The sequence below is a fragment of the Tachyglossus aculeatus genome, chromosome 13 (assembly GCF_015852505.1).
Source record: "Tachyglossus aculeatus isolate mTacAcu1 chromosome 13, mTacAcu1.pri, whole genome shotgun sequence".
Taxonomy (NCBI): domain Eukaryota; kingdom Metazoa; phylum Chordata; class Mammalia; order Monotremata; family Tachyglossidae; genus Tachyglossus; species Tachyglossus aculeatus.
In genome coordinates this window covers 8,199,176-8,226,318 of record NC_052078.1, presented here as the reverse complement: position 1 = coordinate 8,226,318, position 27,143 = coordinate 8,199,176, and the positions used below count along the sequence as shown (strand labels likewise).

General features: G+C 38.9%; 1 protein-coding gene across 1 annotated transcript in view; it reads right to left on the bottom strand.

Moving 5' to 3' along the window:
* UBE3C (ubiquitin protein ligase E3C) overlaps positions 1-27,143 on the bottom strand; it is a 117,194-nt gene that overhangs the window by 21,996 nt on the left and 68,055 nt on the right. The window contains exons 18-19 of the mRNA XM_038755613.1: positions 24,439-24,686; positions 9,036-9,248 (exon numbers count right to left, since the gene is read on the bottom strand). Of these exons, the coding sequence (XP_038611541.1) occupies positions 9,036-9,248; positions 24,439-24,686 (461 nt within the window). The remainder of the gene's footprint in view (positions 1-9,035; positions 9,249-24,438; positions 24,687-27,143) is intronic.

Below are 27,143 nucleotides of genomic sequence, written 5' to 3'. Positions count from 1 at the left end.
TGTTATTAAAAGTACCCCAGCACTTCATACAGTGCTTGGCACACAGTAAATGCCTAAATACCACAATTAATATCATTACTATTTCACAAATAAACCCGAGTACACCCCAGGCTACATCCACCCTGCGTACACACACACCAGAGAGAAGGCTTGTACTGTTAGAGAACTTATTCCAGGATACAAACATGCCATGATATTCACAGCCCAGAATACAGTCTGTACCATTTCATACTTTATTCCATGCCAAGGCCCAACTCCCCTGACATTCCAGCCGAGCATTCCCAGGCTCCACCCCTCCTGGTTAGAGATTACACCACCCGCAATGAATGGCTCTTGGGAGAAGCTCGGCCCACAGTTTATGTCTGACTTTTCAAGGCGAGGAAGTGACCCCTGTGCAAATAACCAAAGAAGGCATTGAACTGAACTAAATTTCTAAATTTAAGTTAGAAATGGATGGGGGAGGTGCCGATGAGTGGGTTCCATTTCATTCACAGGAATCACTGTCCAATGATTTTTCCCTCCTTCGCTCAAGAGAAGCTGCTGCTCGACGGGCAGTGTAGTTCACTCAATTGATCAGTGGTATTTATTGAGTGCCTACTTTGTGCACAGTACTGTGTTAAGTGCCTGGGAGAGTACAGTACACTTGGCAGACATGATCTATATGCCCTGTTAGGACCTACAGGTCCTCCTCTGCCTCATGGATTGCTCTAATTATAATAATAATGATGGCACTTATTAAGCGCTTACTATGTGCAAAGCACTGTTCTAAGCACTGGGGTAGATACAAGGTAATCAAGTTGTCCCACGTGGGGCTCACAGACTTAATCCCCATTTTACAGATGAGGTAACAGGCACAGAGAAGTTAAGTGACTTGCCCAAAGTCACACAGCTGACGTGGCAGAGCCGAGATTTGAACCCATGACCTCTGACTCCAAGGTCCGGACACTTTCCACTGAGCCACGCTGCTTCTCTAATGCCTTCAATTCAAAATGCCCTCCAAGACTGCCCATCAACTCCTGCCGTTTCCCACCCTCAACTCCTGTCGTTTCCCAGCTTTCTTCACCATGGATCATTTGAAACTGAGCTTTAATGGGTCCTGGGAGCTGTTTTTGGTTGCTTTTAAGTGACTTCATGGGAAAGTACCTTTTTCCATGATCTATCACCATGCCCAAGAAAAACACCATCGTACAGACTTTCGGATTATTCCTTGTTGGTCCATCTCCTTTTTGGACCCATCAGGGCTCAGATACTTCAAATCCATTTTCTTGATTCATTCTGCTTAAAGATGGTGTTCATTATCTTAATTCCTCTACTCGTTCTGCATTGACACTCCATCTATTAACTAAGCCTCTTGAGGCTAGCTACTATATTACGATGTATAAAAGATCGCACATGCTATGATACCCAGGCAAAATGGTGTGGATTCAGCACATCAAGCCGACTACTTGTTTTGTTTGTTTCCATGGATTTCGACAGGCAATAGACGATGACGTACTTTTGGATTTAGAATCAATCAATCAATCAATCGTATTTATTGAGCGCTTACTATGTGCAGAGCACTGTACTAACCGCTTGGGAAGTACAAATTGGCATCACATAGAGACAGTCCCTACCCGATAGTGGGCTCACAGTCTAAAAGGGGGAGACAGAGAACAGAACCAAACATACCAACAAAATAAAATAAGTAGGATAGAAATGTACAAGTAAAATAAATAAATAAATAAATAAACAGAGTAATAAATATGTACAACCATATATACATATATACAGGTGCTGTGGGGAGGGGAAGGCGGTAAGGCGGGGGGATGGAGAGGGGGACGAGGGGGAGAGGAAAGAAGGGGCTCAGTCTGGGAAGGCCTCCTGGAGGAGGTGAGCTCTCAGCAGGGCCTTGAAGGAAGGAAGAGAGCTAGCTTGGCGGATGGGCAGAGGGAGGGCATTCCAGGCCCGGGGGATGACGTGGGCCGGGGGTCGATGGCGGGACAGGCGAGAGCGAGGTACAGTGAGGAGATTAGTGGTGGAGGAGCGGAGGGTGCGGGCTTGAGAGTGATTGCTCTTTAAAGGAAAGAAGTACTGAAAAAACACACCATCTTCCCAAAAGAGGTCAATTACTTATATTTCTAACACCTTGAAAGTGGTCACTACCTACTAAACTATTAAGTTGATTTAATTTTTAGCCAAAGCAACTTATATTAAGCACTAGTATGTGTTATTTCAATTTAATTCACACCACTAGATATCTCTAGCACTAATGTATTTGATCTCCAACACATATTTATTCAATTGCACATTAAATTATTTTGATTATTCCATAAATATTTTTATGTCTGTCCCCCCATTAGAATGTAGTAAGTGCCTTGTGTGCGTAGGGAAGTGTCACTTGGCTGTTTTGAGTTTGCCAGTCCCTTAGAGGAGTGCACTGCACCCAGTAAATGCTCAATAGATGCTTTTGCTACTAAGGCAAGATAGATAAGACAAAAACATTTGTTTAGGATTTCAAAGTGGTGCACTTGCAAGTTTATTACAACAGTCTAGGCAATACAATTATCAATATATTGTAGATCTGACAGTGTATAACCTACCCTAGCATATCTGAAAAGTCAAGTATTTTCCTTAAGAAAAATCATGACGATATGCAGCTGCATTTTTGAGGCTTCCTAATTTCCAATATTAAAAGAATAATAACTCTAAAAATAAAATATTCTCGTATTTTTTGTACTCTTGTGCAGGATGAAAACTAAATAATATAGATTACATTTGAGGGAAGCATAAAACAAAAGTACTCATTTTTTAAGAAGGGAACCCTAACATCACAACATTTGATGAAAAAATTAAGAATTATTTCATTTGGCATTTATAAAAGAGATGGGCATATACTGAACACTAAAGAAATGAAGTAAATGTGTTTACTTTCAGAAAGCACAAATAGTTCCCATGACAAAGTGATGAGAGCTTTAATGATGAATTTCTTCAGAGTGATTCTGTTTAATTAATTAGAAGCTTTAATATAATTATCATGCTGCATTATCATCATTACCTTTTTATTCATACAGTGATTTCTAAGAGTAATTAGAACAGCGGAACTTCACAATTTCCCTTTTAAATGATTCCAATATTTTCCATTCAGCTTTAATGGAACTACTGCATAACTGACATTCAGCTATTACCATCTATTCCAAATGGAAGAATATGAAACACTCCCATTAGCCACGGCCTTGGACAGCTCATTATAAAATTGGCTACTTTACGGACTTATCTTTGTTGAAATAGTCCACCCCAGATGGTGAAAAGCCACACTGCTAGTAGCTTTGGACACAGGAAACCCCCAAATCTAGTGCTCTCTCATTCCTTCTATTTTGAACACTCCTTCAGATCAACCAAATTCCAACGACTTACTTAACAAACGGACTTCTGGACTGACGTTTCGGTGGTTTATGGCACAGTTTATCATCCCATCTCCAAAATATATTGCAACAGAGTACCTTATTTTGATCACTCTTTGGTATAAGAGATGATGGGGGAATCTGTTTTAAGTCTGTTTTAAGTTAGAGAAGCAGCCTGGCTCAGTGGAAAGAGCATGGGCTTGGGAGTCTAATCCCAGCTCCACCACATGTCTGAGGTGTGACCGTGGGCAAGTCCCTTAACTTCTCTGAGCCTCAGTTACCTCATCTGTAAAATGGGGATTAAGAGTGTGAGCCTGACGTGGGACAACCTGATCACCTCGTATCCCCACCAGTGCTTAAAACAGTGCTTTGCACATAGTAAGCGCTTAACAAATGCTATCATTATTAAGTCTTAGATCCTGAAAAAACATAAATATGCCTTAATTTTTGAGGATAGATCTTAGCATTTAAGATGCCATAAAAAGGACCATCATCAAAAAAAGACTAAATTCACTAATTTACTTTTTTTAAAGAGTCCAATGATGATGATGACGACATTTATTAAGTGCTTACTATGTGCAAAGCACTGTTCTAAGTGCTGGGGAGGCTATAAGGTGATCAGGTTGTCCCATGGGGGGCTCACAGTCTTCATCTCCATTTTACAGATGAGGTAACTGAGGCACAGAGAAAGTAGTGTGGCTTAATGGAAGGGGCAAAGGACTGGGAGTCAGGAGAACTGGGTTCTTGTCCCAGGTCTGCCACTTGCTTGCAGTGCAACCTTGGGAAAATCACAACTTTTCTGTGCCTCAGTTTCATCAACTGTAAAAGAGGAATAAAATACCTATTCTCCCTCAAACTGTGATCCCCATATAGGACAGGAACTTGATCTGATCTTGGCAAAAAGTGATTGCTTAGTAATAATAACAATAATAATAGTATTCGTTAAGCACTTACTGCGTGCCAGGCACCGTACTAATTGTTGGGGTGGGTATAAGCAAATCAGCTTGGACAGTCCCTGTCCCACATGGGGCTCAAAGTCTCAATCCTCATTTTACAGATGAGTAAACTGAGGCACAGAGAAGTGACTTGCCCAAGGTCACACAGCAGACAAGTGGCAGAGCCAGGATTAGAACCCATGACCATCTGACTCCCAAGCCCGTGCTCTATCCATTAGGCCATGCTGCCTTTTGTGTTACTAAATTAGGAAAATGGGATAAAGAAACAGTAGGAAGTTGAAAAGGTGCCATTGATACTTCACACATAGGATCTGTAATCTGCCCACAGGACATAATTACAATCAAAGTGATTAAAGAAAGAATTTCTATTACGTTGGATCTATAATTCTAATGGATTTTCTGATGGCTACAATGTATTTAGTACTTATATTTAGGATTTCTTTGCTGGGTGGCTGCATTTGCTATTTGTGGTGCCTGCCACTGTTTTTGATACCCACTGGACAATGCTGGTGGGACGAATGGTAAATGCAATCCAGAATAGCATAAGAAATTAGGAGATAAGAAAAAGAGACATGGGTCTAACACAGGCATTCAATTAGAAAAGTTCATAAAATAAACACATTAAAAATAAGACATATGTTGCTCCATTTCCCACTCCTTTCTCCTAATATAGTGGTGAGGTCAGCTCTGAGCACTTTCAAGGGATTAATGACAAGTAGAGAGGAGCTGATGGCCTAAAAGCACCATCATTTATCACCAGAATTTGCCCCACACCTTGGTAGTTGCTGCTTAATTAGCAAATGGACATGTGGACTAAGGTTTGGGTGATTTCTGAGGCATGACCTATTACTGACAGTGATTTGGGTGGCTTTGAAGGCTCAATTTGGGACTATGGATTTAAGAGCCCAACCTAGGTCTACCCGACTGTTCACACTGCTGTCTCGGGCTCTGTTTACTCCATTTCTCCCCTGTAAATCGGGGAGCATTCTACTGATGTTCCAGGAAGGTTGGCAAAAATACTAGCTAATAGAATTTGATTGCAAAAATATGCTAAGAAAATTTCATGTGTTAATACACTGATAAAATATAAATAAAAAATAACACCCTTTCAATATCTACAAAGTCAATACGGGGTCAAGACCAGTGCTTACTTCAAGACTGTAAATGACCATCTATATTTAAGGGTGATTCTAGAAAATTTATTTTGAACATGGAAAAATATTATATAGGGATAGGATCATCAACACTCCAGTTAAAAAACCTTGGAATGAACGGGATACTGAGTAACAACTGGTAAGACACTTTAAAGAACCAGTGACAGTCTCTTTCGAGGGCTCCTCCACTGTCTCCCATCCCCTCACTCTGGGTGTCCCTCAGTTCTGGGTCTCCTGTTCTCCATCAACATCCCACTCCTTTGAGAACTCATTCACTCCCATAGTTTCAACTATCATCTCTATGCGGATAATTCCCAAATCTACATCTCCAGTGCCGATCTCTCTCCCTAACTGCAGTCTCATATTTCCTCCTGCCTTCAAGACATTTCTACTTGGATGCCTTGCCATTACTTCAAACTGACCATGTCCATAACAGAATTCCTTATCTTCTCACTGAAACCCTGTGTTTTCCCTGACTTTCCCATCACTGTAGATAGCACCACCATCCTTCCTGTCACAAGCCCATAACCTTGGTGTTATCCCTGACTCCTCTCTCACTCAACCCACACATTCAATCACCAAATCCTGTCAGTTCAACCTTCACGTCACTAAAGTTGCCCTTTCCTCTCCATCCAAACTGCATCAGTCTCCTTGCTGACCTTCCTGCCTCCTGTCTTTCCCCACTCAAGTTCATATTTCACTCTGCTGCCCAAATCATTTTTCTACAGAAACATTCAGTCCACGTTTCCCCAGTCCTCAAGAACTTCCAATGGTTGCCCATCCACCTCCACATCTAACAGAAACTCCTTACCACTGGCTTTAAAGCACTCTACCATCTTGCCCTTTCCAAACTCACCTCATGGCTCTCCAACTACAACCCAAACTGCTTGCTGAACCTCTATCTCACCTATCTTGCTGCTGACCTCTCACCCATGTCCTGCCTCTGGCCTGAAACACCCTTCCTCTTCACACTCAACAGACAATTACTCTCTCCACCTTCAGAGCCTTACTGAAGGCACATCTCCTCCAAGAGGCCTTCCCTCACTAAGCCCTCATATCCATTTTTCCCCACTCCCTTCTGCACCACCCTGATTTGCTCCTTTTACTCACTCGCCCCCTCAGCCCCACAGCACTTAAGTACATATCTGTTGTTTATTTACTTATTAAAGCCTGTCTTCCCCTCTAGACTGTAACATCATTGTGCACAGAGAATGTGTCTGTTATACTGTAGTCTCCCAAGTGCTCAGTATCGTGCTCTGCACACAGTAAGCTCAATAAATATGATTGATTCATTGACTGAACCCATACTGCCAGATAAACTCAACCTCTACCGCAAAAACAGACCCGACAATGAGAGGAGCTAATGTAATCTACCCTGAATTTAACAAAGCTTTTTTTCCCTCTGGTTCTAAGAGCCATTATAATCATGATTTTCAAATGTATCAAAGGTTCTTAAAAGAGGATGGTACCAGCTGAAAGAGTGGAAATGGGTTTTATGACCATTTTAGTGTCTATCTCCCCAACTAGATTATAAATTACTTGAGGGCAGGTACAGAAGGTACAGAAGAGTTACCTTCCCAGGGGCTCTGCACACAGAGGCAATCAAATACTTCTAAGGGAAAATAATGTATTGGCAGTGACAGTTGTTAAATATTGGACTGGGTAATTAAGAGAAGTTGGGAACTTGCTTCTAGGGGGCAGAGGGGAGTCTCTCAAATAAGGATGTGTCTGATGGCTAAATGTGATCATTCACAAAGGCAAGGAGTAGACTAGATGCATTTTTAATGGTTTTCTAAATCCAAGATTCTATTCTTATTTAGAGGCTGGAATCAGCATTTAAAACTATGCAAAATAAAAAGTAGGTCACCTTAGGAGGGAGGATTATATCATGGATAGATTACATCCTCAGATAACCCCCAAGATCCAACAAAATTTTTACAGAGCTACTGAGAGAGAAGCAAATTGACTGACTTGGGTTTCACCTTCTCTCAACCATTCTCTGGTAGAGGTGTTACTGAGGAGAAAAACTTAAGCCAAAAGGTAACTATATGAGGGAGGGAAGGAGGAAGGAAGAGAGGAAGACAGACGGAGGAAGGAGGGAGAGAAAAAGGCAGGGGGAGAAAGGAGGGAAAAGGAGGGATGGAGGTTAAGCAGCCTTTAAAGTGGATGACCAGCCCCATGAATTGATTGTATAAGACATTTTCCCCCCTAAGGCTAGCAATATCATTAGCAAGAATAAATGTACATTTAGAGGAAGTGACTAAGAATAAAGAATACATGCTTCTTAATCATGGATTGCGTGCCTTTTAGGGTAATAAAACACCCTGGAACTGGATTCTAAGTCACAAAAATTGTTTTACACATAAATCCAGAATTGCCAGTACAAACTGATCATAATGACGTGATTATTCTCTAATAAACAGTCGCATGACATTTTTCGATAGGTTGGTAGCAAAATTGAAAGCAACACTATTCAACCTTAAATCAGTAGCAGATACTTTGAAAAACTAGACTGAGTACTCCCCCTCTGGACTGTAAACTCGTTCAGGGAATCTGCCTGATAATTTTGTTGTATTATACTCTCCCAAGCACTGCACACAGTAAGTGCTCAATAAAAACCACTGACTGATCTTTTGTGAGTACTGCATATGAAGCATGAAAATATCATCCTTGGTATTTCTTCTAGAGATAAGAATCTTTATTTTAGAGAAATCCATTTTGAGTAGTCCATTCTAGGTTACTAGGGTGAAAGTTAGGGGTATTAGAGGTGCATCCGTAACCATTAGGATGGAAGTCACAGAGGGCAACCAGCCCAAAGTTCCTTGTAAGCATCCTGTTGCCATTGATGGAGACAGAATACTAAGATGGAAGGATTATTGATTGATCTGACCTAGTAAAGACAGTTCTTATATTAAGAGCAGAAAAACTCTTAGCAAGCCGCACTAGTGGCACAAGTAATTTAATATTGTAACCTAAATACTTAAAGGATTTCAAAAATAGACTTTCCTGACCCTGTAACTGTAAGAAGTTTTTACAAATTCATAAATATTTGGAGAAAGCCCACGGGGACAAAAAAAAAAAATCAGACTCAAAAAGATGAGAAAAAAAGCTACCATATCCTTACTGTTTATAGCCCACTTTAGTACCTAAACATTTTATGTTTTTATGCTATGTTATAGTGAACTCCCACAGTTGATATTTTTTGAGTGCACTATAATTTACTTGCCTTTGCAATTACAATAGCAAGATTATTTCTTAATATGCAAAGGGGAGGTAATGTGTTGGCCACTAAACATAAAAAACCCCCAAATCAGTGCTCCCAGAAAGGGAAGTGTTTCTTTGCTTAAATTTACAACTATAGTATCAATTACCATTTATTGCAAATACAAAGAAGTCAGTAAAGAGGCGGCAAGTTTGGAGTCACACAACCATTTGTTATCCTGTATCTTATCACTTTTACTGCCTAATAGGGATGTAGGATGCAAAGTAATGATTAACTTTTCAGTTTAGAGAAAGAAAAGACCCTAAAAAAAATCGACTCTTACCTGTGCCTCTCCCAGGTCGTTATTCACCACCGTAAAGTTTAATCCGAGTTCCTCCACATCATCTTCGTAGCTCTTCAGGAAAAGCAAATTCTTGTACATTTCTGGATCTAATGAAGCCAGATGATGAATGTCAACATCAGCACTCGTCCCAAGCAACTTTGAAAGGAAAAAGCTAGCGAAAGGCAACTCCACCAGCATATTTTCATACAGAGCCTGTAAACAGGAAAAATGACATTCATTAAAAATTTACATTATGAACCCCCTACAGAATTCCCACCCCTCCCTAGAGTTCTATTAGGGATGTTGAAGCATGGTGACATTGTATTTATTTCTCTCCCAATGTCTGCAGTCTCAGGTGATTACAACAGTTCCGATGTCATTTATAAAAAGGTAAATCCACAATTAAGAGTTAAGTATAATAATAATAATAAAAATAATAACAGCGGTATTTGTTAAGTGCCTACTATGTGCTAAGCATTGAGGTAGATAATATTTACGGTATTTGTTAAGTGCTTTCTGTCCCAAAAACTGTTCTAAGCACTGAAGTAGATACAAATTAATCAGGTTAGAAACAGTCTCTGTCCCACTTGGGGCTCACGAACTAAGTAGAAGGGAGAATGGGCATTTAATGCCCCATTTTACAGACAAGGAAACTAAGATACAGAGAAGTTAAGTGACTTGCCATGGTCACAGTGCAGCAACTGGAGGAGGCAGGATTAGAAACCATACTCTCTGCCGCCCAGGCCGATGCTCTTTCCATTAGGCCACGCTGCTTCCTACTTGTAAATCCACAATCCTAATGCAACAGCATAATGAAGTGGATGAGCTTTCTAACCAACAGCTGAATGTCAAAATCCAACTTGTACTATATTGGCAGACATACTCGTTCCTGAGTTGGGTACAGAGAATATTCCTTCTCCCTTTCCCCTACGATCAAATCCAGTTAATTTATATCTTGAATAAAGAATCATCATTTTATCAACTAAGATAGATAAGAGGAAAGTTTAAGGAGCTACACAAACTGCTTCCTAGTTCCTATATCTTCCCCCTGCTGTTCTGTTTAATTGAAATGCTGCAACTATAGTAAAAATGTCCTTGCTATCCAATACTGAGGACTGAAATACCAACTTAATAACAGTTCTTGAATTCCCGCAAAGATAACAAACCACAAGAGGGGAGGGGTATAGGAGAAGGATAGTCTGGATAAAGTGTGCCAATACTGGACTGACCACCACTTAGGGAATGAATAATTCACCCCAACATTAAAAACAAAAAAGACCCCTTTAAAATATCAATAAAGATCAATGTAACAACAGACAAGCTTCCAGTAAGAATGTGATTTCTCTGGAATAATGCCAAACAGTGGTAGAAAAGTTTGCTATGGAATTTGTACAACACAGAGATAACGTTAACAACGTTCTTGTAGAGTCAAAGTCCTTAAACAGTTTAAGGGGAACAATGGTTTTTGATGGAAATGGGAATGCAGAAAGTATGACTAAATTACATAACCATTCTATAAGAACAGTCAATCAATCAGTGGCATTTATTAAGGGCAGTGTGCAGAGCACTGTAAAATACATATCCATTCTATAAAGGCATCAATCAATGATATTTTTGAGTGCTTACTGTGTGCAGAGCACTGTACTAAGTGCTTGGGAGAGTACAACGCCACTTGCATCTTTGTCTCACTATCCCTTTTAAATCTCTGCTTGAAAAAGGGCTGCTCCTTTGACTGAAATAATAATAATAATAATTACTGTATTTATTAAGCCCTTCCTGTGTGCCAGGCACTGTTCTACGGGCTGGAATATATACAAGGTAGTTGGATTGGACACAGTCTCTGTCCCACACAGGGCTCACAGTTTTTTAATCCCCATTTTACAGCTAGGGGAACTGAGGCCCAGAGAAGTGAAGTGACTTGCCCGAAGTCACACAGCAGACAAGTGTCGAGGAACCAGGATTAGAACCCATGACCTTCTGATCCCCAGACCCACTATCCTATGGTTTGACTTCCTATTTTCAGTTGAGATGTAACATTATGTGAGACTTTTAACTGCATCCTTAATACATTTCTCCTGTTCCATTTCAACTCACCATACAGCAGCTGTTTAGGTATCCTACTATTATCCGTTCTCCTCACATGTACCATCCAGCTATGTTGAGATGAGCAAAGGAGACTGACTTCATTCTAAGACCTTGTTGTTTGTTATCCTCTCATCATCTAAATTTGAGTATAGTCGGATAAATGACACTAATGGAACTGCTCAAGGAGTCCAGGAGTGAGAGCCTGAGAGAAGTCTGCAGGCTAATACCATACTGCCACCACACTGTCTGACAATCTCCCAAGATATGCTGATTTTCTTGATTTGATTTTCTATTTACTTTTCTAATAATGTATCATTGGTCAGTGTGTTCCCTAGGTAACAGAATTCCAATGTTACCAATATAGAATTTTGGTTATGTGTCTCCTTTCCCTGGTGCAAGCTGATTTACTGCTTTCGTTTTCTTTAGACTTACCATTCCATAACATCTGCCTGATGTGACCAAGCGATTTACAATAATCATTATTAATAATACCAACTATTATATTGTTATACATAATATATAACTCCCATGTGTATATTATTAATCCATATTATATATTACGTTATTAATAATAATTGTGGTATTAAGCACTTACTATGTGGCAAACACTCTTCTAAACTCTGGAGTGGATACAAAGTAATCAGGTTGCCCCAAGTGGGGCACAAGCTTAATCCCCATTTTACAGATAAGGTAACTGAGGCACAGAGAGGTTAGTAGCTTGCCCAAGGTCACAGAGCAGAAAAGTGGCAGAGCCAGTATTAGAACCCACATCCTCTGACTCCCAAGCCCGTGCTAATTCCACTAAGCCATTCTGTTTTCTTGGGTGTATCATCATCATCAATCGTATTTATTGAGCGCTTACTATGTGCAGAGCACTGTACTAAGCGCTTGGGAAGTACAAATTGGCAACATATAGAGACAGTCCCTACCCAACAGTGGGCTCACAGTCTAAAAGGGGGAGACAGAGAACAAAACCAAACATACTAACAAAATAAAATAAATAGAATAGATATGTACAAATAAAATAAATAAATAAATAGAGTAATAAATATGTACAAACATATATACATATATATATATACATATAAATACCACTGATGATTAAATCAGGACCGAAGGGGAGGGTAGGGAGGCCACAGTCATCATCCCCCTAGCCCCTACTGTGCTTCAGCCTTCGCCCAGCAAATCCCAGGACCCAAAAGTTTGATCCAAACCAGAGTGCTCAGTAACACCAGACACCCTTCCAACTACATAATTATGGTATTTGTTAAGTGCTTACTATGTGCCAAGCACTGTTCTAAACACTGCCTCTAGAACTTTGGACGATTTTGGAAGACTAATTTGGAAGGGAAGCAGTATAGCCTAGTGTACAGGGTACAGGCTGGGAGTCAGAAGGACCTGGGTTCTAATCCTGGCTCTGCCACTTGTCTACTGTGTGATCTTGGGTAAATCATTTAACTTCTCTGTGCCTCAGTTTCCTCATCTGTCGAATGAAGATTAAGAATGTGAGCCCATGTGGGACAGGGACTATGTCCAACCTGATCCCCCTCGTCCCCCTCTCCATCCCCCCCCATCTTACCTCCTTCCCTTCCCCACAGCACCTGTATATATGTTTGTACATATTTATTACTCTATTTATTTATTTATTTTACTTGTACATATCTATTCTATTTATTTTGTTAGTATGTTTGGTTTTGTTCTCTGTCTCCCCCTTTTAGACTGTGAGCGCACTGCTGGGTAGGGACTGTCTCTATATGTTACCAATTTGTACTTCCCAAGCGCTTAGTACAGTGCTCTGCACATAGTAAGCGCTCAATAAATACGATTGATGATGATGATGATTACTCTATTTATTTATTTATTTTACTTGTACATATCTATTCTATTTATTTTATTTTGTTAGTATGTTTGGTTTTGTTCTCTGTCTCCCCCTTTTAGACTGTGAGCGCACTGCTGGGTAGGGACTGTCTCTATATGTTGCCAATTTGTACTTCCCAAGCGCTTAGTACAGTGCTCTGCACATAGTAAGCGCTCAATAAATACGATTGATGATGATGATGATGATTTGTATCTACCCCTGTATTTAGAACAGTGCTTGACATACAGCAAGGGCTTAACGAATACCATAAAAACACGAGTTTCCCAGAGGAGTAGAAACATATTTCTAACACCTGCATCTGGTCTCTTCCAACACCAGGAATCCTTGTTTGTTATTTACCTCATGGGGATGGAGAATGGATGAGAAAGGATACCACTAGCACTGACACAGCCAGCCATGCTGTCATGAAGAGAATTTTAGGGCAGCCAAATTTAATGAGGAATTACCAGTGCTGAAGAGGTCAACACTTCCCTAAGGTCTATGAAAACCTTAGAACTATAGGTACCGTTGGCTCCCTGTACTTTTCCGGTATCTGGAGTGGTGCAAGTGAATACCGAAAGCCCAAATCTAATTATTTCCTCTGGCAAAAATCCAAAAAACCTCATACACGATCAGGTAGAGGTAGAATTGAGGCAATCCTGCATACTTTACCCTTTCTCCTGTTTGAGGGCTGTATCACTAGGGAGTGGGATACTAAAAAAAAAAAATTTAAAGAAGCAAAATGAGCCCCAAAATGCTGAGTAGCACTTAATGATAGTCTAACAAAGAGCAGTGTCAAAAAAAAAACCCTCCAGTTGCTTAAACTTTAGAATGGTTAGCACTTTCACACTTCCACTGAGTGCACTTAATTCCACCATTAAAGCTACATGAAAAATGAGTTCAGAGTCAAAGTGAGCGTTTTGCATAGAACTACATGATTTATTCAAGGTGTGGAATGCAAGCCCCTCTCATGTGCTGTTGACTCTAAAAGTAAACTAGAGGTGTAAATCATTGCTATTCAATGTATAAGGTCACTGTTTGCCATTCCTGCATTACTAACAATAAAGCCATTGTAATTCCTTAAATATATCAAGCTACCTGAATTTAAAATGGAAATTCCATCTATGACTCATAAAATGTAAATGCAGAGGTATAATTTTTTACATAAGGCAGGTTTAAACCTTTAAAGCATTTAATATACAAGCACTAATAAATGATAGCACTAAAAACTATGATCACATCAGCTAAATGGATTATAAATTAAATTTCCATAATGTATGCAACTTAGATACAAATGTAGGCATAAATCAAGGTATTTTCTAAACACAGGTTAATTACACAACTTCAAAAATGGTCTATTTTTTATGCAAAATAATCCACTTAGCATTTTTCATTTAGGTCTTAATTCTTAGGCACTTGCAACATTTGCACCTAGAAGCCTATCAATCTCTCCATGCCATGAAAAAATACCAATAGGTATATTGAAGAAACTTGTAAGTTATTTTTCAAGTGTCTGTCTTTTATGAGTGTTTATTGCTAGAAATTGTGCCAAAATGATTGGGAATAAAAAGGATTAATTATAGTAGAAGCCTTTTAATATAAGTGAGTGCAGTCGCAATGCAATTAATGCAAATTGTGGCGCTATCAGGAGAATAAATGTGAACAACATCACAGGCCATTTTTGTTTGCTGCCAAATAACTTTAGTAATTTACTACATTAAGAATCAATAAAAATATAATGCTTTTCAAATGCATCACTATCAATCTTCAGGTAGTTCTAAAGTGAACATTTATAACAATCTAAAAACTATATAAGCTTTGATGTCTCATTTTAAAGCCACCTTAATTGTGAAGTTAGATAATAATTTTAATTAGTTCAAGTAATGTTAGCCAAGAATCTTGAATTGTGAAAATGACAAAAATGATAGGAGGAAGATGCTAATACTGAAGGCTAAAAAAAATTAAGTCAGCAATTGCCAATGGCTACTAAAATATTTTACAGTGCTCTAGATTTAAAGCTCCTTAAAGAAAGGAATCATATCTAACCTTAACTAGATACTTCTAGTATAGTGTTACGCATTAGTCAGTTAACAGGAGGATTTGTTATTGTTTGATGCATTTCAGCCCAAGAGCAGGATTTAAAAGGGTTAAAGTTGACCTATATGAGATGAGATGGCTTCATCACACATGGATCCTTCTTTCTTTTATTCACTAGTATTTACTGAGTGCCTGTGTACTGAGCACTGCACTAAACTTCTAAAAGAGTAAAACAAAAATAAAAAACACAGGTTCTTGCTCCCGAGGAGCTTTCCATCTTCGAACGGGGAGAAAGACAGGCATAAACTATACACATGTAGCAGGAGCAGGAAAGAAATGATACGTACAATAGCATAAATATATTGTATATATACAATAGAAGCAGCATGGCCTAGTGGAGTCAGAAGCCCCAGGTACTAATCCCAGCTCCACAATTTTTCTGCTGTGTGACCTCGGGCAAGTCACTTCCCTGTGCCTCGGGTTCCCTCATCTGCAAAATGCATGGAAGTCCACCTGATTGACAGCTGTTGTCCATGGCTAATAATAATAATGATGGTATTTGTTAAGTGCTTGCTATGTGAACGGCACTATACTAAGCGATGGGGTAGACACAAGCAAATCAGGTGAGACACAGTCCCTGTCCCAAGTGGGGCTCACAGTCTCAATCCCCATTTTACCGATGAGATAACTGAGGCACAGAGTAGTTAAGTGACTTGCCCAAGGTCACGCAGCAGACAAGTGGCAGAGTCAGGATTAGAACCCATGACCTTCTGACTCCCAGGACAATGCTCTATCCACTATTATGCCCTGCACTGCTCCCCATCAGTCCAACAGTTCTGGGGAATCCCTTGATAACCCCCAGGGCAGCAGGAGGGAGGGGGAACACTGCTAACCTCTTAAGAGCGCTTAAATCACTCAATGAGAGAGTGGATAAAAGAGGGAAGAAAACGGCACGCCCACAAAAGCTGGTGGAACTGTGCCCAAGTATAAGGTAGTCTGAAATTGGACAGAAGTCTTCACCTTTTCACTTTGATACTGACTTTCTCTCTCCTCCACACTTGATACCAAGAATGGTAAAAACTTGGCCCTGGATATCATTTGGTCTAAAACACACTGGAAATCAGATACTCTGTTAAGTTGTTTTCTGGCAGAAAACCCTAACCCCACCTACCAGCCCAGAACAATCATTCTGGGACTCTTTCTTGCGCGGGAACGGAGGCCCTCACAATCCAGACTGCTTCCACCACTGATTATAGCTGAGAAATGGAATTCACCTGGGGATTCAATATTAGTTCTCCTTCCTACATATGACTGGGATTCCATGAGGGACACACTGTGTCCAAATGATTATCTTGCGTCTACCCCAGTGCGTAGTAATAATAACAGTGGCATTTATTAAGTGCTTACTACGTGCAACGCACTGTTCTAAGCACTGGGGAGGTTACAAGGTGATCAGGTTGTCCCACAGGAGGCTCACAGTCTTAATCCTCATTTTACAGATGAGGGAACTGAGGCCCAGAGAAGTGAAGTGACTTGCCCAAAGTCACACAGCTGACAATTGGCAGAGCCGGGATCTGAACCCATGACCTCTGACTCCAAAGCCCGGGCTCCTTCCATAAGCATTTACAAGTTACTATTATTATTATTATTACAACAGCTCTATTACCCTGTACATGACACAAACCCATTATTTACATTTATGATTAAAAAACCCTGAGTAGCAGTAAAATTTATTTGAGATAATTTCACTTCATAAGTAGAAAACACTGAAGAATTATGTTCAAATCTTGCTAAAACCAAAGAAAATATTTTTCAAATATCTTTCATAAGAATTGCTGAATTCTTAACAGATGTTTATTAATGACATGAAACAACCACAGATGAGCATAGTTCTCAGGAGGGGTAAATTTCTCAGATAAGGCAAAGGCATTTGCAAACTGGGCATGATCTTTGATTTCTTGCCCGCTGGAAAGGCTGAAGGTCAGCCAGAACAAGTTCTTGCCTTTTTGGATAATTAAGTGCTTCAGATGAGGAGAGCTTGCCTGTGAAATTTGCTGAAGTCAATGTAAAAATCTAAAATTGATTGGGAGATTGTGATAAGTGGAAACTGAACTAGTGATTGATAATTGAAAATTACCTTCAAAATCTAAAGGAGGAGGTCTCTTTAAATCTATACCACCACATTCAAATCCATTGGCACTAGTCAGGTCAAAGATTTAAGCCACAGTGACCCTGAGTGAGTTTTTGGATTCAAAATGAAGAATCATTTTACAGGGTAATTAAAAGAACCAAAAACATTTGCACTACTAAGACCCTTCACATCTGTTTAAATTACTAGCATTTACTGCAATCTCATTTTACAACCTCAGCAGATTCAGTGAGGTTCTGCTAGGAGCGAACTGAAACAGAAATCTAACTTATGATACAGCAGAATTTATCTTCTTTATTCTCTTAGGTATGCAGATTCCCTGTATTTGAAAAATTTGCAATAAATAGTTGCCAACGTCCATTAAGTACCCAGCAAGTACAAAAACAAAATTCTATCAAAACACAAAATTAGAAATGACACTGCAGCATCACAGGCTGTGTGAATTAATCTAGTTTATAGACACACTGCTCAAATGAAATCAATATGTTTAAAGCAGAAAACTATACAATTTCAAATAGAATTCAAATATGATAAAGGATTTACTTCAATAAATACTCTGAACTTAATCGACTTAAATGGATCTAGGTGCTTCTAACTGTGAAAAAAGATCAAGATGCCATTACCACATACTTTAACTGTTTATTTATTCCCTGTCTTGAAGCCTGATTTAGAGGCAATAAAATGCAATCACTACACAAACCAGAAGCAGGAATCATCTGCTAATGGAACTTTTAATTGAGAAGTGACCACTGACATGAGGTAATTCTTCCCATATAGGATTGCTTGTGAAGACCTCTGTACACTTTATCACGGTAAACAATCACTAACATATGCATTAAAGAAAATTTAAATACATTATGACCTAATAAATATCACAATCAATCAATAACCTCTTTCCTCCACTTAAAGATTTAGTGTAAAAATACCACACTATTAGTGTTATAACACCACACTGTTTTAGTTATGGACATATATTTACAAGGTTGATTTTAAGTTTAACCATTTATAATCAAAATATAATTGGGTATAGTAAGCAAACCAGTCACAAAGGCAATACTGACAGGAATAATCATTCACACCTGAAAACATTCCTCAGGACAAGGGGTAAAAGCTTTCCAAGCCATTATCTATTTATCTCACCCCTTGTGCTAACTTGTCCCTGTGGATGAATCATCTTGGCTTGGGGAGGTTATAATTTTCATGAAGATTCCACCTCAACCTACCAAGTGATCTGGTGAAATAAAGCATTACAAAATGGAGATAAACCAGGTAAACCAAAAGTCCTTCTGCAGAAGGGTCCATAACCTACAGGACAATCTCTACCTCATGTCTCAAAATGGCTTAATCAAATACAGCCAAAAAGTAATCACTGAACCACATGCCCAGGGCATGTTAGGTCAGGTGGGCCTAATGAAAATCGCCTACTTGGATTTAGGCCTAAATCAAGAATTTGGAGCATAAAGTGTCTATCTAGAATAATCTATATGGATCCTTTTGCTACAAAGATAGCTATAATCAGTAGAAAGCAAAAGCCACACGTCAAGTTGGGCTTTCCAATATTTCTGTCCCAACTTCCTCAACACAACTACTTTTCACAGAACTCCAAACAAGGTGCCTGAGGTTTATGTTTCAAGCTGGCAACCCTTAAGGGATGGCTTTACTAAAAGCTATTAATACTGTTTAATCACTACAGGCCATGTCGGCAGTCTCTGAACCTGATTTCTAAAGAGCAAATATTCAAAAGGGTGAATTAACCAACAAAGGGTCATGTGTGTCACCTCCTCCCTCAGTTTGGAAGGAGAGCAATTTTTGTAGAAGCTACTATTATGATAAAAATCTGGACATGCTTCCCCAGGAAAATTCTACATTTGGGGCAAAAGGGTTTCTTTCTTGGGGGTCTGTTAAAGCTACAGGTGTGAGCATCCTCCAGTAAATTTTCAAAGGTGTCAACTCTGTTCTAACCAGTGGTTGAATTCCACCTCTTGAATTTCCCATCAGACCTAATCTAGACAATGTTACAGCGATGCTGTTGTTATGGTCAAGAGACTTACTTTAGGGCTTTTCATCGCTTTACGCTTGTAAATCAAGGAACTTCTATCTTTGAAAAACACACAGATTATTCTCTCAAGTATTTGCTAGTCTGGCCAGAAAAACGGCAGAAAGCATGTGAGACTCATTATTATTTTTCTGTAAAAGTTTCTGCCCTGAGGTCAGAACTGTGAACAGTGTCAGCTCTTGACTACGTCAGTATCTATCATAGAGCCTTTCACAGACTCATGGCAGCCTGCACGTCTCAGGGACCACAGCAGACAGGGTTCAACGTAACTGGCACAAAGTGAAGCCTCGTCAAGTTTAAGACAGGATCCAACTGTTCTCTAGCATCCCCTACCCCTTTTTCAAAATAAGGGAGCATTTCCAACACTTCCAGTTTGGCACATCTGCTGCAACTGCTACTGGGTCATGCCTGGTGCAAGCCAGGCAGGGCCAGGCCCCAGAATTCCTGCTCTACGGAAGAGTCAAAGCTACCAACTGTCACTGTTGTTATATTGTACTTTCCCAAGGCAGCTAATACACTGTTCTGCACACAGTAAGCGCTTAATAAATAGGATTGAATGAATGAATGGAGGATTTACAGGAACCCCAATATGTGAACATTCTGGCTGCCCTCCTGTCAGAAACAAAAATTAAGTTAAACAGGGAACTTTCCATTTGACTATTTTTATCATTCTCTATTCTACATCAAGCTCCTTAAAACTGTTATGTGAAGCACTGGGCACAATTATAAGTAAACTCCCCCATCGTACACTACCTATTTTAAATATATTAGATATTTCTCATGGATTATAGTCCTAATATCATTACTAAAAACCATATGACTTGTAATCATTTGGGGAATATTAACCACATTTATTGAGAGCTTACTATGTGCAGAGCACTGTACTAAGCACTTGGGACAGTACAATATAACAGAGTTGGTGGGCAGGGAACCTGTAGTCAAAGCTATAGTCTAGAGGACAAGATTAACATTTTGAAGCAAAATCCAAACTATTACAAGTAAGAAAAGGGAAAGTATTTTAATAGAAGACTAAACAATTCACTATTCCAAGGAGGAGCTTACTTAGTAGAGTGCTGTATACACAGCAAGCATTTAATAAATACCACTGATGAAGAATTGGTCATGCAAGTAGTCTGCCAATACGGGACTCCAAAATACTAACTTTTCCATAAGTGTACTTCATTGGTTCCTGCAAAAAGCATAAGTGCCTCCATTTCAAGCAGCATGATCCAATGGAAAGAGCTCAGGGCTAGGAGTTCTAATCCTGGACCTGGCTTCTAATCCCCACTCCACCACTCACCTGCTGGGTGACCTTAGGTAAGTTAAGTCACTTAACTTCTCTGTGCTTCAGTTTCCTATGTAAAAATGGGGATAATTTACCTGTTCACTCCCCCCTCTAGTCTGTGAACCCCAGACTATCTATTTTATTTGGTTTATATGTTTTGTTTTGTTGTCTGTCTCCCGCTTCTAGACCGTGAGCCCGCTGTTGGGTAGGGACCGTCTCTATACGTTGCAAACTTGTACTTCCCAAGCGCTTAGTACAGTGCTCTGCACACAGTAAGCACTCAATAAATACGACTGAATGAGTGAATGAATGAACCCCATGGGGGACAGAGACTGTGCCTGATCTGACTGTACTGATCTACCCCATGATTTAGTAGTGATTGGCCAACACTAAAAGCTTAATTTATTTATGCCACAAATCACTATTGTTCTGCCTCCTTGTAGAATGAATGAGCCTCTCCTTTCACTCTCCATAACAGTCTTAAAAAGGCCTACTCCTGGTAGGTAGGCTTCAGCCTGGGATTTAGCAACACCCCCATTTCATTCTTCCTTGGGCTGTTGGAGAGGGAGGCATTCCCCACTGCTCCTGGTAAGCAGTCAGGATAACTGTGCAAGTACCACACTCTGTACCTATGAAAGGCTACTCTCAGGAAGAGGGAGACTTTGTGTTTGACTCATATTTGTTGACCTGACTTAAGTCAGACTCTACATATTTTGTCCATTCTACTCTGCTGCACTTTTTTTGTTTACATAGATGTTTTTCACTGACTTCCCTTACGTGATTCCTCATTAATTATCAAGGTGTCTATGCCATTTTTCTGTCCACAATCATGCTGTCTGCCTTCAAATACATATAACCTAATAAAGTCCAAGCCCAGTATGTGTTTAACTCACACATTAAGCCCCTACTACAAAGCCATGCATAGAAAGGTGCTCTAATACATGAATGATAATTGTTATAACATGCAGCTGTTCAAACTGCTGTTCATTTTATATGGTATTTGTTTAGCGCTACATGCCAGGCATTGTACTAGGCTCTGTGGTAGATACAAGCTGATTAGGATGGACACAGTCCATGCCCCAAATAGTGCTCACAATCTTAATCCCCATTTTACAGATGGGAAAACTGAGGCACAGAGAAGTTAAGAGACTTGTCTAAGATCACAGAGCAGGCAAGAGACAGAGCTGGGATTAGAACCCACGCCCATCTTCCTTTTATATGAATATTTATGCAGAGCTGAGGCTTTTGGAGGAGAAAAATTCAAGAACACATTCTCTGGTCCAACTAACTCTCTGAGGCAATCCTCAATTAATGGCAACTCATCTCTAGTTCTAAAAGGGGAAAAAAATCCTCAAAATTCTACAATATCTGAAATCATGCAAGGAAATACAATCAATATTATTTTTTTCTGAAGGAATCAGGAATCAACTAAAGTTTGGCTCCTATGACTATAAACTATATAACTTTAACCTTTTTCAAGAAAGTTTCAGGTACATCTTTAAATGTTACTGACTCCATATATTCTTAAATGGAAAAAGATTATGACATCATAACCACCCTTGGCCCCCAGAAGAGGGAACAGGAAAGAAACTATCAATGAAACCTCCCTTTCTTCCTTTGAAGCACTATTTAAAAAGATTCCAATCTTTCAAATTAGATTCATTTGTAAAGTAATCCACAATGACTCTAAATGTAAATATAAAACCAAGAAAGCTAAATAAATTCAGTTAATTAGAACAGAAAAAATATTTATCATTAAGACAGCTGTTCCAACATAAAACGATTACTTTTTCATCCAAAAATTTCATAAGATCATTCAAGATAACTGAGTCAATTAAAAGGAATCACGGCTAAAGAATACATTAAGTCTTAGGAGGAAGATGGAGGAAAATTTGGTTTATACACTAAATGAATGCCTAGGGTATTGAAAATACCTTTATTTGGATAGGAGCTGTTATCTTCATGCACAGAATTTATGTAAATTATAAAAAATTTAATGTATTTGTTTTCTGATAATGGAAACTTTAAGACAGTTTTCAACGGCCACACTGTTTACATTTTACTTTCATACAAATAAGAAATCGCTGTGGATGCTTGATTGCTTCCTCTGCAGTACATGTAATTTATTTACAAAAAGGCTTTTAATAATGTCCTGCAGCTTTTGAATAATACTTTGCAAATGGATAAATGGATGCATTCTTTGGAAATGGATGAATGAGTATTCAATAAGGTCTTTAACTTCCACCACAAAGCTGGCAGTTATTGAATAGCAAGGCCGTGCCTTATCTTCCTGGTCAATTCATCAGCTCACCAAACATGCCCCAAAAGAAGTGCCTCCGCACCTGGGGAAAGCTAGTTATTTAATAACACTGTCATCTCATACCTCAGGCAAATGTACAGTAAACGCAAGACCCGTGCTTTCAAATGAAACATTTTTGCTGACTTCAAACACGAAAGCAGAAAGTAAACCTGTTGAGATACGTTCTCATTTACTCAAGTTGGGTGTCCATTTCTTTCTGAAAGCAAAACCCTGAATGGGTCAGGGGAGTCCATGCTCTCCAGGAATAGTTGTTCAGGAGAAAAAAAAAAAATACCTCTAAGGACCTGCCTGCTCTGGCTTCCCAACCTAATGAGGCTTGTTGGGTTCAGACTCCATTCTCACTAGACAAGGTTCTTTTTACTCTCTAAAGTTATAAGGTAAGGAATGAGTAGGGTAAATATGCTAATGTCAACTAAACTGAAAATGGCATTTTGATCAAAGACTCAACAAACCCACAAAGAATAGAGGGTGTGACATTACCCCAAATGGATACAACACTTACCTCTGCCTAATCAAAGCTCAGCTGCCAAAGCAAGCTGATAAAACATAAAATGAAAGCTTTGGTTGTGGTATTTTGTGTATTTTGGGGAGGTTCACCATTAAATGACTGCCAAGGTTCTAAACAGGCACATAGTCTCCTCCAGGCACACGGTAGGAGGAGTGAAAAGGGTAAACAGCCTAGAGGAATCAGAATTCTGAATTTCAACATCCTTTACACATTTTGAATGTCAGCTGCAGTCATTTTTTGTTTAAGGCTATCCTAACAATTCTAAAATGACTAAGTACGCTGCAACTATGCAAATCATGATTTTTGTCATTATACTTCACTGTTCTAATGCAGCATTTTTCAAACTGGGGTACAGTGGCCTGGGGAATGGATCGTTTTCCTCTTCCTGATTCCAGGAACAATTAGGACAAGATCCTTTCAATGTAGATGTCAACAACATTGACAGTTTAACTTCACTAGAAGAAAACAGCCATATGGTGCTTTGGGGACTCTTCAAATTGATTTTCAATCAGTCACATTTGGCAGATTTTTGGCTATTTTTGAGACCTGATTATACTAAGCTGTCAACCAAAGTGCTGAAACACTTTGTGCCACAATATAGTTATAAGAATGGGCCTTACAGGCAATTCTCTTCATAAGAGCAAAATTCAATCACTGAGCCTTTTGTGATCTGACTTCAGAAAATCACTCCTTTCTGACCTAGTAAATTAACTGTTTTATTACAACAGTGTTTTCTTCATTTTTAGTAATTTTGTAGGTTTGTAAATTTAGTAAAAATAAAAATGCAGAGTAGTTCTGTAACAGTCACATATACTGACTTAGAAATAAACAATTGGTAATTATTTTCCTAATAAATAGTACTGCATTTTAACATTCCTGAAAAAAAATTTTAAAAAGAAAAAACACCATGAATATTTGCTCAGGATTTCAATGGAACTTAAGTAGCCAGTAATATTAAAATACAATATATCAACAGGTTCAGACAAAAGCTACCCTAACAAGCTAAATGAAATCAATTTTCACTTACTCAAATCTCAAAATATTTTCTGCTCAAAAAAAATATTCAGTTTAATTCATATACATATAATATAATGGATAAATTTACCTTTCCCAGCATTCTTCCTAAGAAGTAGTAGTGTCTGGCAAAAGAGTCTCCAACAAGCATCTGAGCAGCAGGATTTGGATAAAGGAGCCCTTCATTAGTGGTTTTAAAAAATCCCTGGTTGGGGTTAAACCCTGATTTCAGCAGCTCATTCAAAAACTCTCTGAATATCCCACCACCATCTATGCCGGCTTCATCCAGGCCGTGAGCATTAAGCAAATGTACACGAATGCGCTTTTTCAAGTCCGGCTCTGAGCAGGGGAAAAAGGAAAAAAAAAAAAAATCACATTTAAGCCCCAGGACACTTTAGCTTACACCTCGCTTAATTAATTTTCAATTTGTACAAATATTTCAAAGCGCGCCCAAACAGATTCCACATAAAAGGAGAAAGAGTGCAAGACTTCTGAGATGTTTCCTGATTAGAGTGGTACATTTTCACTAATACTAAAAAAAAGGTGAGAGAAAAGACATTTTGGAGTAAAGGTATTTCCCTTTTTTAAATAGTTTTCTTAAATTAAAATAATTGAAATATTCCAACAATTGTTATTAATGTCTTCAGTGAGTGAAAGACTGGGGAGCAGTGGGAAACTCTTTTGTTTTAAGATGATAGAGAGGGGGTTCAAAAATATAGTTGCTGATCAACTAGAATCATCCAGAGGAACCAAGTTGGAGAATAAAACCCAGTGAGGCCTATTCAATTACATAATGACCTGAAACAGAAGAAATGTAGCCCTTAAAACAACCCCAAAAAAGAATAACATTTATGGATGCAATGAGGCAAGTATCTCAAGGTTAACTTGGCCTCTTATTCTTCCAAGTACCATAACTGATGGAAATTTAAAGTTCCATTGAGAGGTAGCCTCTGCTTTAGAATCTTGTAAATTATAAATACACTTCTGTGATAATTTGTTTCATCAGTTGTCTAGTATTAACTGTAACCTTCTTCTGTTTTATTTATTCCACAGATTATTTGGAAACTCTGAAATGAAGCTGTTCATTTCCTCTCAATTTCCTCATCCTTGTTTATGTCAAGTAGTTGACAGTACTCAGGTTGTCTGGTTTCTTCCTAGGCCAAAGCCATTCAACTTTACAGCTAAAGTACCATAACAGGGTATCAAATGTATTTTATGATATGATTCATGAACTTGTATGGGTGCTATAAATGTCATCATCTTTTACCTTTTTGAAGGCAGAGTGCAGCACTCGCAACTTTTAGATCCACTCATCTTTATAGTGTACTCTACTGCTATGAGCATACTAAAATCCTGACCGATTAGAAATCATGTCAGAGAAGAGATACTTGAAAGCAAAAAAGAAACAGAGTTATGGTGCTTGAAAAATATAAGCTCTTTATATTACTCCTTATTACTAATAGTTCTTCCCTTTTGCTGACCAATCAGAAGAAAGGTTTCACATTTGTCCTCTAGTGTCATTTATTAGGACCTCTACAGGTGGAATTTATCACAGAGGCAGAAGTTGGTTCATCTTCCTCTGAAAAGTCTATTTCCCAAAGCTCTAGAGAACAACTGGAACAATAATGGAATGCTGTCCAGCTATCCATTCTTCAATCTGCAAATTTTTAATGACCAGGTCTTGATGTAGTGCGGTAAACCAGCAGCTAGGCAACAATAAAAATAATTTGGGAGAAACCAATCAGAGCAAATCTGCTTAAAATCTCTTGAACATTTTTATTTGGAACAGGCACAAAGAGTTTTAGGTGATCAAGTTACACTGCCCTAGGAACTATGCTATTATTATTATTATTATTATTATTGGGACCGAGGTCTCTTGCTACAGAACCCATAACATATTAAAGTCCTTTAAATAATTAGTTTAATTTTCTAATCAGAAAGAGAAGTTCCACATAAACCAGTCTAAAAACACTGGTGATATATTTTTAATAGTGACTAATGTAAAAGTACAATGACAGTACCTTATAAACCCCAAAAGACTAGCTTTCTTTTCACTAGTGTTAGAGTTTTTTTTCCTTTTGAAGTGCCTTCATTATGACAATTCAATAAAACATACAGGTCATGTTGTCACAACCAACATGTTTAAAGAAGATCTTTCGATTAACAATTCCCATTTTAGTTTAAACATGCAAAGGGCAAATCTAACAGGCAAGCAACGGCAGAACCAGCATTTCATAAACCACGCCTGTGAAGTTGCCTTCAGAGCCTTATGGGCAGTGTTTTTCAGGCTTTTCCACTCCCTGTCCCCATTTCCCCAGATGCCGACGCCATGAGAGTAGGCTTAGAAAATTCCCCAAAGTCCCAGTGGGTTGAGTGGGAGAAGGCAGAGCCAGCCACAGTACCACCGGCTTCTAAAAAAAAAAAGCAGCAACCGATCCAATGAACTCTCAGGCCAATTAAGAGGCTTTAGCAAAAGCATGCCCTCAACCTAAACTTTTAAATTCTTCCGTACTTGTAACATAAAAGTACTGACAGCCGAGTCTCATTAGCTTGCTACATAAAATATTGTTAGCACTGGGAAAATGCCAGTGGATTCCATACATTTTTTTCAACCATTAGGTTTGCCCCCCTAGCACTATAGCCAGTGTTTAAGACCTTATCACCACTATTTATTCCTTAAAGCACTCCAGGAGTAGAAATTCCCATAGTCATCATCTATTCAAGTTGTAGAATTAGTCACCCAGTACAGTGACTTAAGTGACTTCTGAGAAAAAAATATATATATACATATATATA